This window comes from Triticum urartu, chromosome 4 (assembly GCF_003073215.2).
Source record: "Triticum urartu cultivar G1812 chromosome 4, Tu2.1, whole genome shotgun sequence".
Classification (NCBI taxonomy): domain Eukaryota; kingdom Viridiplantae; phylum Streptophyta; class Magnoliopsida; order Poales; family Poaceae; genus Triticum; species Triticum urartu.
In genome coordinates, this window is record NC_053025.1 from 122579711 (window position 1) to 122593640 (window position 13930).

Genomic DNA, 13930 nt, shown 5'->3' on the forward strand with positions numbered 1-13930 from the left:
AGTTTGCTGTCAAAGCTCTCCCATCCACACCATCACCGTGGCTAGATTGGCTAGAGCTACAACACCCCAATGCCCTAGTCTCCTCGGGCCCCCAAACCTCTTTTCTATGCCGCATGATTGCTCAACAAATCCCAACCTTACAGTCAATTTCCTTTGTTTTAACAAACAGTGGAACGCACACTTACTTCTGGTTAGACACCTGGCTTACCCCAAAACCCCTAGCTACCACCTACCCACACCGCTTCTCACACTGAACACTACAGCTGGTTAAAGTGGCTAACATCTTGCGTTTCGGTCTCGAAACAAACCTCCGTAATTGTCTCTCTCTCACAGCAGAAACAGAGCTGGTCTCGCTTTTGGCTGTTTTGTAGGACTTCGCGCCTTCGTCAGAGGAAGATCAACGGTTCCTCCTCAAGGGTCATGACTTCTCCACCAAGCAAGCTTACAGCACCATTATGGCAAGGCCAGAAACGGACCTCATTGCTCCTCTCATCTGGAACACCAAGGCTCCACGCAAGATTAAGATCTTCGCTTGGCTACTCTTCAAGGATCGCCTAAACACCACCGTGAATCTTACTCACAAGAACATAATCCCCTCGGACTTATGCACACGGTGTGCCACGCTACCGGAGGACTCCATTCACCTCTTCATTTCTTGCCCCCTCGCCAATAGAATCTGGCAGCGAGTTGGCATTCTGCCACAGGATGAAGACCTCAATGAACTTTGGGACGTTCCACTACCTCACCACCTGCCCAAGAATGCATGGCCCTTCGTCCTTCTTGCGCTACTCTCTAGCATATGGGCCGCGCGAAATGATATGCTCTTTAGAAATGTTGATCAATGTTCTGTAATAACTATTAGAAACCTAGTAGCAGACTTGGATGTCGGGTCACACCGTCTTGTTGATACGGGTGACAAGGAGGACGTCTCCTCGTGGTGTACCTACCTCTCTGCACGATGCATTGTGCCTCTGTAATCTGGTTCTGTTGTTTCTACAGCCGTTTTGAGCAATATATTCAGGTGGGGAGCTCCCCTCCCCCCTCCCCCCGGTGATTCTCAAAAAAAAAAGAGTCATGAATCCATTATGATGGCTTTTGGTTAAAACACATTACTGTCCGCCGATAAAATGGTGGCTTACAAAACATTCCAAACTTGATGTGGAGCCATACATGCGTACACAAAAATTGATTCTAGAAAAAAGGATCGCATTTGTGAGACTGGTCATAGTGGGGAGTAACTTATACTAGTGTCATGCATATGACATTAGTCTAAATTACTACCTTCATAGTGCAAAATAACATAGTAGTAGTGTCATAGATGGCTTCATTTATTAGTTTGTAGACTCATCTTGTATTGGGAAGCGCTATGTTACAGTAACATATCATGTTACTATTTTTCATTAACTATTTGTCACATAAGTAAAAATTTCTTAAAATGCGTTATGTTACTCGCTAAGTTACTTCCACTATGACTAGCCTGATTGGTGCTGCTGTCCACCGACAAAGACAATTAGTTCGTTAATTAGTATCCAATGATTAGCGAAATCAGAAAATAAGGGTGCCGACGCAGATAGTATAACACAGCCATAATCGGCGGCGGGTGTGCCCAGCGCGTTCGCACCTCGCTCATCGAGCAGCCCAGTGTGGTACAAGTTGGGCAGTGGAGAGAGTTGGCGGACCTCGGCCAGATCGGGAACGGGTGTAGTGCATTTTAGATACTCACGTATATAGTCAAGTGGTCGGCTGCCCTGTGCCACTACGGCACCGCCCGGGTTGCATACAGCGGCTTCAATACAACTAGGTAAAATCCGAATATGAAGAACATTAACTGCGTGGTCGCTGATCCCCTTTTGCATATACGAATCCGAATAAGCAAGTTTTCGTGATGTTGTGTCGCTATGTTGGCCATGTCTTAGCGTGTATCAAACCTTTTCTTCTTGCTTGAACCTACCTTATATTGAATTCAAAGGGCCTCATTTTAAGGCCGGGCAAGCGTCTTCGCTCTAAAATAAATAATGTTACATGACAGACGGTCACATTTTAGCCTAAAATGCCAACAAACAATTGATTTATCTATGTGTTTGCTATATTTTCAGTTTTATTCTTGATTCATGTTCCTAATTTTATTTCCCATCTTGAACTCTATGTGGATATCATGTTGAGGACGATCTTATTTCTTATGAGAACAAAAGGTTGTTATTGCATTAGATTTTTCTTCTTCTGAAACTTTGTTAAGGTAGATCCAAGTGTGTACAATTCATATTCCCGGCTCGATCTGAAGTTTTACTGGCCCACATGATTTTTTGTGTGAAAAAGATCATATCTATTATAAAGATTCACGTATAATAAAAATTATATCGAGGTCCATGGACCACCGAACGACCACTGCTGCCGTCAGAACGAGCCGCCGACGCACCGCTGTCGCCACTCTCATACCGGAGCCGGCTTGACCTTTTCGATAACAGCCGAGAACTCTTTTTGCAGGTGCCCCTAAGGACCAGCATCCCAGAGCCTCAGTCGTCGCCGTTGAATCCTTGAATCGATCTGAAGAACGTGACACTAAATATCGCTGTTGCGTATGCACGGTGAGAAACTCTAACGTCGCTACCCCGAGGAGCTGGCGGGAATCTACATGGGAGCTCCATCTAATCCGTTCCAACGGACAAATTTGAGAAGGATAGGAGCCACTGACTCAAAGAATAAGTGTCGTCGTCCGTCCAAACGCTGCCCTGTGAGGACTAAAACCATACTTATCTACTAGCCAGCCGGATCCAAGGCACTAGACATCCCTTCCCCACCACTGGCCGCCGGAGCGGCGAGCAGAGGGATGGTGAATCCACGGATTCATCGGTGAAGATCAAAGGGGAGAAAAGCTTTCCCCAGTCAGGTTGCACTAATTGGAAACACTCCACCATACATGTTTTGCATCCCTCATTGTTGAGGTATGTTTTAAACGCAAATGATAAGTACCATATTTGAGGCACTGGCCCTGACTTTTTTAAATTAAAGTTGCCATTCAAAAAGAAAAAATAAACCCAAAAAAACTGAAATTTATCATCTAAAAAGAGTAGTTGCCATACTTGATAACTAAAGTTGTCATCCTCGCGTCATTAAACTTTTCATAAAAAAGTTCGGGGTTGCTATATGTTTGTGCCACACGTGTGACACTTATCAGGGTTCATTTTAAAATATATTGTTTGTCAATATTACGTCACCAAACAGAGTTTTGTCCTTTCTTTATTTTTTCTGTAAAAGATAAACAGAATTTTCTTCCAATAGGTGTGGTACCGAGAACAGATCACTTTCTAGCTAACGAACTAACACTGCCAAATTTAGACACAAAACAAGATGATCAGCGCGTAACAAGATTGTTACGTGCCCGCGTCCCCGTCTCCATGTGGCGCTTACTCGCTCTCCTCCAGTGGCCAAGTGGCATTTCAGCTCAACTGCTCACGTATATAATCCATGAGCGCTCAAGCTAATTCTCGCATCGATCCTCACCTGGTCGTCTCCGTCCTGTGGAGCTAGCTCGTTGGCTCATGGAGTTCGTCGCCTTGACCGTGACAGTGCCCGAATACGTGCTCGACGAGCAGGGCTTCGAGGCTCACAGCCGCCGGCACAGAACTAGCGGGGCCTTCTTCGCCAGGTCACGGCCGGAGCAGAATGCCGCTGCCGACGATGCCGTGAGAGCTGCCGGCTGCTACTCCGGCGTCAGACGAGGCCATAGCTGGCCTGCGCGTGCCGGCGGCAGGCGAGATGAGGGAGGACGGCTGCGCGGTGTGCCTCGAGGACTTGGAGGGTGGCGACGACGACAAGCTCAGGGCCATGCCCTGCTCCCACTGCTTCCACCAGCGGTGCATCTTCCGGTGGCTCCGGGTCAGCCGGGTCTGCCCCTGCTGCCGCTTCCCGCTGCCGTCCGCCGACGAGCAGCGCCTCCTGGTCCTGGACGAGCAGGCGACGGGCCCCAGCGCCCGAGCTGAAACCAACTGACGATTGATTTGATAATTTCTTGATTTATGTATCTATGTATTGACAAATTAAGGATCAACATGGACTGGTTCTGAGCCATGATGAGATTTATTAAGAAATGAAGAAATGGTTACATGAACAAGGGTCTCTGTTCTACTTACATCCTTTTCAGGCCAATCAGCATGAGCGCGTTACACACTAGACCTAGTTACCGAGTTAAGGAAAGGAGGAATATTAGCAAAAAAAATGTACATAGTCTATGAACAATCCCCAGAGAACCAAAATTCGGCATGCCATCGATCTCCGACAGAAAGAACAATCCAACAATCCTGTTCCTTCCCTCAGTCTTCAGTGGGGAGGTGCCAAGAAGTGATCACTGCACGTCTTCAGTGAAGGCCCTGTAGATGAAGTCCCTGAACCTCTTGCAGTACTGCTTGGGGTCGACGGCCGATATGGAGTTGGGATCATACAGCTGAGATTTGTAGGCGTGCTCCAGCTTCTTGCTGATGTCGTAGTCTTGCAGGATGTCGATGATGCCGAAGAAGAGGACCACCTCCCGAAATTCTCCCGTGGGATCACCGATGAGCGGCGACTCGCTCTCGGGGTTCCGCACAACGTTCTCCACCCTCGACTGCATGGCGATCCCCAGTTTCGCTGATAATTTCCTGCAAAGATCATAGCATGTTGTGAGACTTGGAAGATTCTTCAGCTGAGAGAAGTCATCTTTCAGTTAGTATAGTTGGTTTGTAAGCACTGCTTAGTTGTTCAGCAACAGGGTGATATCATGTTCAACTGAAGAAGTGCATCACATTGATTTACCTTTTCTAAAATGCCTAGTTTTCTTACATTTATACTTACTAAACCCAATATTGTCATGTCATCATTTATTAAAAAATAAAATAAAATGGTACATTGGAACGGAGGACATACTTATTTTGCTCAGAATCTTCAGCACCACCGTTGTCAGCATTGCCGTTAACTGTAACAGCAAAGAAGGAGATGATTTTCAGGCTATTTGAATTCGGAATAACCATTTCCCAGAGTAGTGTTAAACGTGCAATCATAAGAAACAAAATATTCCATGGGGGATCATATCCTTACATCGATCTTTGAAGTGAATGCCAACCAAAAGACTATAGTCCATGATCCTCTCCTGCTCTAGTAACTCACAATCTTTGTCCACTTGCCTGGTAATTAAGAAGCACAAACCATGATACAATGGATGGTTAAGTCTCACTTTGTGTTTCCTCTCACGTTTTTAAGAACCTCCCATAGGGCTTGCTTTGCATTTTTGTGACATTTAAAGCATATGATAATACTACTAGTATTCCATCATAACCGGATGACACAACAAAGCATGTGCACGCAATTCGACATTTGTAAACATTCACCTGCAAAACTCCTGGAACCAAGATCCCCCTAACCGGAAAATGAAGTTGAGATCAAGATCCTTCAAAGTGGTGTGCTCATCGATTTGATCAAGGGGCTTGTCAGTCATGCGACCTTGTGATGATCCTTTCAAATCGAAACGCCGATGAATCCCATAGTGAGAGCAGAAAAGATTCCCCATTATAACAAACCGAACCTGAATGAAGTAGCAACAAAAGATGAGCAGATGCTCAGGCATATTTCATCCTTGGTGGTCATTCTTCAATGAATTCATGTATTTTCAGTGTATCCAAACCTTTTTCTGAATAGCTCCAGTGATTTTAACGCAGTGCAGACCAAAGAACTTAGTCACTAGGGTATGTTCAAAATTGCGGACATGCTTATAATAGGCTGGAAGCATCCTAAGAAGCACCTGATCATCATAACACACAAACCACAAAATCAGATCTTAAAATGACATGTTCAATGATATCCTAATCTTGAAAGCTAGCTAACTGATTGAGGCGAGGAGTGAACAAAGTTATAAGGAGCCTACTTTAACTTCTGATTTCTTCATTGTCTTGATCATGTACTTGTCATCGTTGGTGAGGTAGAAGAAGCTTCCACTCTTTCCAGGTGATGATAGTTCCCGAAGCGCGTCGTCGCCGCAGATGGAGATCATGTAGTCCGCTGGGTCGACGTCAAAGAGCTTGCGCAAGGTCCTGGAGCGAAATCGCACAAGAACAAGAATTACATCATATAAATTGCTTGTCATGCAGAGATGGCAAGCACCCCCTCAGTCTTCGAAAGCTGATCTTTTGGGCATTTCGTGCGGTCTTCAAGATGTAACTCTGACCATTAAACTTATTGAAGTATAACTACAAAATACTTAAACCCGTTATAGTTAATGAAAGTTATTTTCAAGACAAATCCATACGTATGATTTGGACAAGTCAAGTGATATATTATTTATATAATGTTATCATGTATAACTAAATAGGTGATTAAAGTTCTAAAAATTGGGCCATCAGTACGACCAAAATGTCATCATGTATAACTAAATAGGTGATTCTCATTAACATATTTCTATCAAGATATAAGCAATCAACTCAACATGCAACCATGCATGGGAAAAAGTTCACCTCAACATGCAACCATGCATTGATACAATCTTTCAATTATATTTTGCTACTTATATTGAATAATTTGTTTTTTTGCCAAATATTCAACATTTTTTTTACAACTACACAATAACTAAAAACAACAAATCATATGTATTTTCGGTTTCAGTTTTCTTATTGTTAATCCAACTATATAAGTATCTCATAAAACTAAATCCTATTGAAATATATTGCAACTGATTCCCGAAGCAACGTGTGGGGTATTTAGTATTTTTAAAGACTGAAGGTAGTACTATTGTTGTAGTCAATGATAAACACTGCTATAATCAATCTAAGGGTTCTCACCTCTACTCCCTCCGTTTCTAAATATAAAACCTTTTAGAGATTTCGAAGCGGAGTACATACGGATGTTTAGAGTATAGATTTACTCATTTTGCTCCGTATGTAGTATTGGAATCTCTAAAATGTCTTATACTCCCTCCGTTCCGAATTACTTGTCTTAGATTTGTCTAGATACGGATGTATCAAACACTAAAATGAGTCTAGATACATCCGTATCTAGACAAATACAAGACAAGTAATTCGGAACGGAGGGAGTATTTAGGAATGGAGCGAGTAACAAACTTACGGTCATTTCAGTAGGTACCCCACAATTTTCATATGGTTGAAAAATATTTCAGTGGCACATGAAAAAAATCAAAGAAAACCCAGAAATTTCTCAAATTTTGGTTGGATGCAGTCAAATATTGGTCACCTGATCAAAGTGAAAAGTAAAAAAAAATAAAAAAAAATTGGAACCATTTCGGACCTGAAGACCAGTGGGCAGTAGTCCTTCCACCGGAAATCGCATGACTGGTGAGGCGGCGTGTGCTTGGATCCTTCAGGAGGAAACCTGGTCCACACCTTCTCCTTGGGATCAAACGCCGATGACTTGAGATCCAGCGAGTTGGGCGCCGAATGCCTCCCCACGGCATGCCTGATCGAACCCCAAAGAAATTCAGTTCATGCATGGTGATGGTGATCGTTTCCTCTCAATGCGATCGAGAGAGAGAGAGAGAGAGAGAGAGAGAGAGAGAGAGAGGTTGGATTCATGGCGGCGGCGCACCTGATGCCAAGCTGGAGGTTGAGCATGAGCTCGTAGTTCTTGTGGCCCTTGGATATGGTCTCCCCCTGCTTCTTGGCCGGCTTGGGCGGCGCGCGCATGCACGACGTCGCCCGCAGCCACGCCCTTTCCACGGACGCCGCCCTGGCCTGGGCCTCCTCGCTGCTCATGCTGGACTGGGCCTGCGCCTGGGCATGGGCCTGCGCCTGGGCCTCCTCCCCCTCGGCGGCGAGGTCCATGTCAATCGACGACACGCTGCTCCTCGACCTCCTCCCTTGGATTTGCTCCGGCTCCGGCGGCCGCCACACCGGCTTCTTCAGCACCGCCTCCACCCCGGGCCACGTCACGATCTTCTCCGATGGTAGCAGCGACGCCGCCTTGCCCTCCGTCACCGCCAGCTCCCCCAGCAGCTTCGTGATCGCCTCCCGCGGCTCCCGCGGCGGCATCGGCACGGCCGGCCCGCCGGACGGCGGGTAGAACACGCCGCCCATTGCGTTCGTCTCGCCGGACGCCTGCTGGCACCACACGCCGATGTACATGCCGCCGTCCGCCCACCGGAACGTGCCCTGCCCCTTGGGCTTGGCGTCCTCCCACGCGCCGTCGTACCGGTCCCCGTCGGCCCATATCACGGTGCCGCACCCGTGCATCTCCCCGGCGCGCCACGTGCCGATGTACTCGTGCCCGTACCGCCAAATGTACCGCCCGTGCCCATCCTGCCGCCCGTCGCGCCAGTGCCCGTCGTAGACGTCGCCGTTGGCGTAGGCCTGCGTGCCGCGCCCGTGCCGGAAGTTGTTGGCCCAGTGGCCTGCGAACGTGTCCCCGAACTCGCCGATGTAGGTGCCGTGGCCGTGCATGTAGCCGCCGGCGAGGTCGCCCTCGTAGGTGGCGCCGGAGGCCCAGGAGAACTTGCCGCGCCCGGACGCGCGCCCCTGGCGCCACGAACCCTCGTACATGCTGCCGTCCGTCCATAAAAACTTGCCGGAGCCGTCCGGGAGATCGCCGCGCACGCTGCCCTGGTAGAAGTCGCCGCTGGGGAGCAGCTGCTCCGAGTGGGTCTCCGGGCCCGCCTCCTCCTCGTCGTCTTCCTCCTCCTCGTCGCTGTCTTCCTCGTTGTCCTCGATGTCATCGCCGCCCGTGGCATCGTCGTCGTTTTCGACGACGTCGTAGCCGTAGATGGTGTTGGAGGAGGCGACGGAGAGGGCGACTGCGGGGTCGCCGTCGAGGGCGGGGCTGGTGGCGGGGAAGACGGAGCTGCCGCGGCGGATGGCCATGGTGGTGTTGAGCTTGCGGATGCCCGCCTCCCAGAGCCGGCTGGCCGGAGGCGGGAGCTGGTTCATCTTGGCCCCCGACATGGTGGCGTGACGTGACATGCACGTAGTGATCGATCGAGTAGAGTTATGTTGTGTTATTAGCAACTAAAAGAAGAAGGATGCGCGCGGCAACGAGAACGAGAACGAGGTCATGGTCAGGACGACGTCGGAGGAGGAAGCCATGGCGAGTGTTTTGGGCGAGGGACGCCGGAGAGGGAAATTAATGCTGGAGGCGGAGAGGACTTGTCGGGGAGGAGGAGAGCTGGACATTTGTACGGAGCCCAGGCGTTGAAACTTATCTTTTTAAAGCATTGTCTTACTTAACATGCACTCGTGCATATATTATGGACGACAAATCTGCCATGCTCTCGCCTCTTTGGCTTGGCTGAGAGATGGGTGTCGATCGAGGGGATCGCCTCTTGATGTACTAGTACATGCAACTGATATGGACATACCACATGTAAAGGCTTAAAATGGACCAAAGTGTTATAAAGGGCATAAAATTTCGGAAATTGTTTTTGGAGGCCGAACTCCATGAAGGCCTTCAAATGCAAATTTCAAAATCGTGAAAATTCATATTTTTACATTTTTAAAATTCTAAAAGAAAATACAGAGATAGATGAAGGCATAGTGCATAAGTGTGTAAATTTTCAGGACGAAATACGTTGAAATGAGAGGATGAAATACAAATTCATAGTATGGGAGGATGAATAGTATCATGTGTTAAAAAGTTCAAGATTTGTACAGGATGTAAGGCATATGTGTGTAAAATTTCAAGATGAAATACGTTAATATGCAATCCGTACAAAAAAGACAAATTCATAGTATGGGAGGATGAATAGTATCATGTGTTAAAAAAGTTCAAGATTTGTCTGTCAAAAAACACAAATCTTGAGCTTTTTAACACATGATGAATTTCATGTGTTAAAAAGTTTAAGATTTGTCAAAAAAAACTAATCTTAAACTTTTTAACACATGATACTATTCATCCTCCCATACTCTGAATTTTTGTTTTTTGTATGGATCGCATATCAACGTATTTCATCTTGAAATTTTACACACATATACCTTACATCCTTGTGTTACTTGTACAGTTTTTTTTTCAAAAAAAAATCAAACAGAATTTTTGGAATTTTGAATCTTTATTAAAAAAACCGGACTCCATGGCGGCCGAGAGCCAAAATGCTATTCTCATAAAATTTAGACTCATTGTTATATAGTAAAAAAACTATTTTTCGGTGTCAAATGGGTAAACAAAATATAAGACAATGTTAAATAAGAAATTCTTTCATATACCCAGTGGCGGCGCCACGGTAGAGGCGACTATGGTCGGCCGCCCCAGGTAGCCGAAATCAGCGTATACAAAAATACGGTTCATTCTGTACATAGGCTAATACATGTGGGGTTTGCACTAGATAGAACGGCCACACAAAGCCTAGCCTATAGCCCCAAACTAGTTAGAGCATCTCCAGCCGTTGGCCCCCCAGGGGGTGCCCAAAATCGCCCCCTGGGGGTGAGCCGGCGCAAAAACTCGGCCTGGGGCCGAGTTGGCCCTTAGCCGCCGGTCCTAGGGCCGTCCCCAAGCGTGTTCAAAAAAATTTAAATATGTTGCAAAGTTCAAAGTTCGGCGAAGTTCGGCATATATTACATTTAAAAATCGGGTTTTTATTACATATATAATGAAAAAAAGAACTGGCTAAAAGCGGAGTAGTTGCCGTCGTCGTCGCCGCCGTCGTCGTCGTCCGGCTTCTCCTCCTTGACGCGGCCGTCCCTGGTGGACCCCTGGCCGGCGTCGCCTATGCGGGCTGGTGGCGGCGGCGCGGCGTCGTCGTCGTTGTCCTTGATGACGAAGATTCCTCCCTCGTCGCAGCCCCGGCGGCGCTGCGCGAATCACCGCAGGGCAGCGCACTGGCGCTCCCTCGCCATTTTCAGGGAGTCTGCGCGCGCCCATTCTAGGGCCGCGTCGTTGTCGAGCTCGACATCGGCGTCGTGCTCCGTCTTCACCACGGGGAGGCCCGGCTCTGTCTTCACCGGCGCCAGACCCGGCTCCGTCTTGGGCTTGACGAAGCGCGGAGGAGCCGACGAGGGGGCGCGCCGGCCGCCCTCATTGATGACAATGCCGACGCTGCGAGTGCGCAGGCCGAGCGGCGTCTCCGCCGCGGGCTCGGCCTTGACGTCGAGCAGCGCCGGAGTGCAGGACGAGTGTGAGGAAGAGCGGGAGGAGGAGGAAGAAGAGGAGGTGCCGAACCTCCTGGGCAACCATTGCCCGTCGCGTCGGCGGTGAGCCGTGGCCGTGGCAGCCGCCCTCGCCGGGGGGGGGGGTATGCCAACGGCGGGTCATTGTCGCCCTCGAGGTACGTCAGAACGCCCTCAAGGGTCCGGCCGGGGACACCCCACCACAGGCGGCGTCCGTCACTGTTCTTCGGTCCGGCCACCACCGGCGCGCCATTGGTGGACGCCAGCCTCTGCTGCTGCCGGCGCTGGAAGAACGCTGTCCACGCCGCTGTGTTGTCGGCGACATACTCGGGGAGGGCGAGCGGGGCGTCGGTGAGGGAGGCGCGCACGACGTCGACCTCGTCGGCGAAGTAGCCCGGTTTCGCCACGGCGTCGAGCAACGGGGGAATGGGCACTCCCCCGTTGCTGAGTCTCCACCCTATTGGCCCGGCGCGCATGTCCGGCGGCGCCGGAATGTTCGCCTGGAACAGGATCCAAGACTCCTGTTTGCGAAGCAATCGGCGGCCGAAGCCGTTGTCCGCGGCCTCATCGCCGGGGAATCGCTCGGCCATCGGGAGAGGGAGGGAGGGAGAGGGAGGGCTCGGCGGCGGCGCTCGGGAGAGGTAGAGGGCGGGCTAGGGCTGGTGTGGCTGGTGTAGTCAGAGGCGAGGGAGGCCACCGGCTTATATAGCGGCGCCGCCCCGTGTGTACACGTGCGAGGGAGGGGAGGCGTCGGCGCGCCGCCCCGTGAACGCACCGCCCGTGAGGAATCACTGGTAAGGCTGATCGGCGGCAGCCTTGCCATTGATTTCCCGCGGGAAACCGATGCGTTCGGGGAAGAAGACGCGCGGTGTCGCTGACGCGGCGGGCCCGCGGCTCTTTCGCGCCAAAACCGCTTGTCCCGGCGCCCCCGAGCGCCCCCCAGCGCGCCGGGTTCGGCCTGGATCCGCTGGCGCTAAATTCAGCCCAGGCCGGCAAAAATCGGACTCCTGGAGGCGCGACTGGGCCGATTTTTCAACGCCGGCACGAAAAAAACGCCTGAAAAGGCCTTTCTGGAAGCGCGGATGGAGATGCTCTTAGCACGACTGCACGAGCAGAGCACCTACGTGCAGACACTCGCAGAAAAATCCCCGAACCCCGAACCCTGATCCAGCCAGGCAGCCAGCAAGACTGCGAGCGTAACCTAGCCGTCGCTGGCTCGCCCCGGTCGGCTCGCTGCCACAGAGCTCCGCCTCGCCGGGCCGCTGGCCGCCCGGCACCTGATCCAGATTCACGGATAGGGGAACCAAAAGAAGCAATCCCAGTCAGCGGCGGTAGAGCATCGAGCTCGTGCAAACGTGCATGAGCTGCAGTTTGTAAAATCAGCGAGCGCAACCAGCAGGTAGTCTAATCTATTTTGTTTCTGATGTTGATCTTCAATTTCTAGCCAACTATTGTACATTGTTAGTGTTGGACATGGTGATGTTATGAACTTGTAATGTAGGGAATCTTCAAAAGAATGAAACCAATTGCTTCCATCGCTACAAGATTGAAATATTCAATGAGGTGCTTGATATATTTTTTTTGTGAGGACTGCATCTATGTACTCAGTCGACTTCAATCCAGAAATTATGTCACCTACTTGTCGAGAATCTCGAACTATTCTGAATCATTGGTTATGTTAATTTTCTAATGCATCTAATTTCATATTTGAATTTTATGAGATTTGGTTCAACGTGTTTGCATTTGTCAATCAAAAAATTTATACCTTAAATGTTTCGTCCCGGCTAAGTTCAATTCCGATCCGCCACTGTATATAACTACCGTTGGTGTAGAAATAATGATATTAACGTTGCACATGCTCTTTGCATGGCGGATTTGGAAGCAACAAATTGTTACTATCCTCGATGATGACTTGATGAGAGGCCGGGCATTGCTAGTGTACTTCATAGGTTGGGGTCCTACTAAGTGAGTTGTTTTTTTTCTATCAATGCAGCAAGATACAAATATGTCTTCTTTTAAGAAGAAGAAGATGAAAACCACACATTTTTTATCGTGTATGCTGTATGGATACTGATCATCTTAGAGCAACACGTGTCCTATGATTTTTCATCGTCGGATGGTGGCCGCTGGTCGGAGAAGTGGATCAAAAATGGAAGGCATGCAAACTGCCAAAAAAGGAAACCATGCATGCATGTAGAAGCGGCCAAAAAGAGAAACCATGCCAAACTGAGACTTGGACAACACATTGCTCCTGGTGGTTGTTAACGATGGAGAAAAGTCTCACTTTTGGACCATTCGCTTACAAGTGGAGAAAAGGGGGCAAAATATTTTGTGTCACAGTATGTCTTGAGATTAATCGGGAGTGATATATCAAAACTAAATTGGAGTAAGTCACATAAATCACTCAAAGAATTCACTCTGATGAACGCCCTATTCACTTTTGCTGTCGTAGCATTTGTTCTGCTATTCTGCTTGTGCTTTTGTTTTAGCTGTTTTGCTTTGTGAAACCTGATGCCGGGTGTAGTAGGTCTAGCTCTTCTTAATTTTTTTTTATAGTCAGGTTTTCGTTCCACAACGCCCGTGCTGATTGTGGGCAATGCGGGGTGGGTTGATAGTGACTGAACTCGCTCTTCCCCTTTCGTAGAATCCATCTACTGCCAACAAATACATTCTTTATTTTCTCTTTTGTTGTGTGTTGAAAATTAGCACACAAATGCATTTGTGATTAATTGATAACTGCAGCGGAAATAAAGTAATCTCAGCATCATATCATGTACTAACTCAAGGATCGTTGCTTAGCAGAATATATGAAGGAAGAAAATGTTAAGCAGCAGGCAAGACACTCCTCAGCCTAGTGTCTTGTG

General features: G+C 48.7%; 1 protein-coding gene across 1 annotated transcript; it reads right to left on the reverse strand.

Moving 5' to 3' along the window:
• Positions 1–4342: 4342 nt before the first annotated feature.
• On the reverse strand, positions 4343–8930 carry LOC125553670 (phosphatidylinositol 4-phosphate 5-kinase 6-like). The gene is made up of 8 exons (XM_048717421.1): positions 7564–8930; positions 7267–7434; positions 5894–6059; positions 5654–5770; positions 5361–5554; positions 5071–5156; positions 4900–4948; positions 4343–4634 (listed from the first exon to the last, which is right to left on the reverse strand). The coding sequence occupies exons 1-8, from the start codon at positions 8928–8930 to the stop codon at positions 4343–4345; spliced, it is 2439 nt and encodes an 812-aa protein (XP_048573378.1).
• Between the last annotated feature and the right edge of the window lie 5000 nt (positions 8931–13930).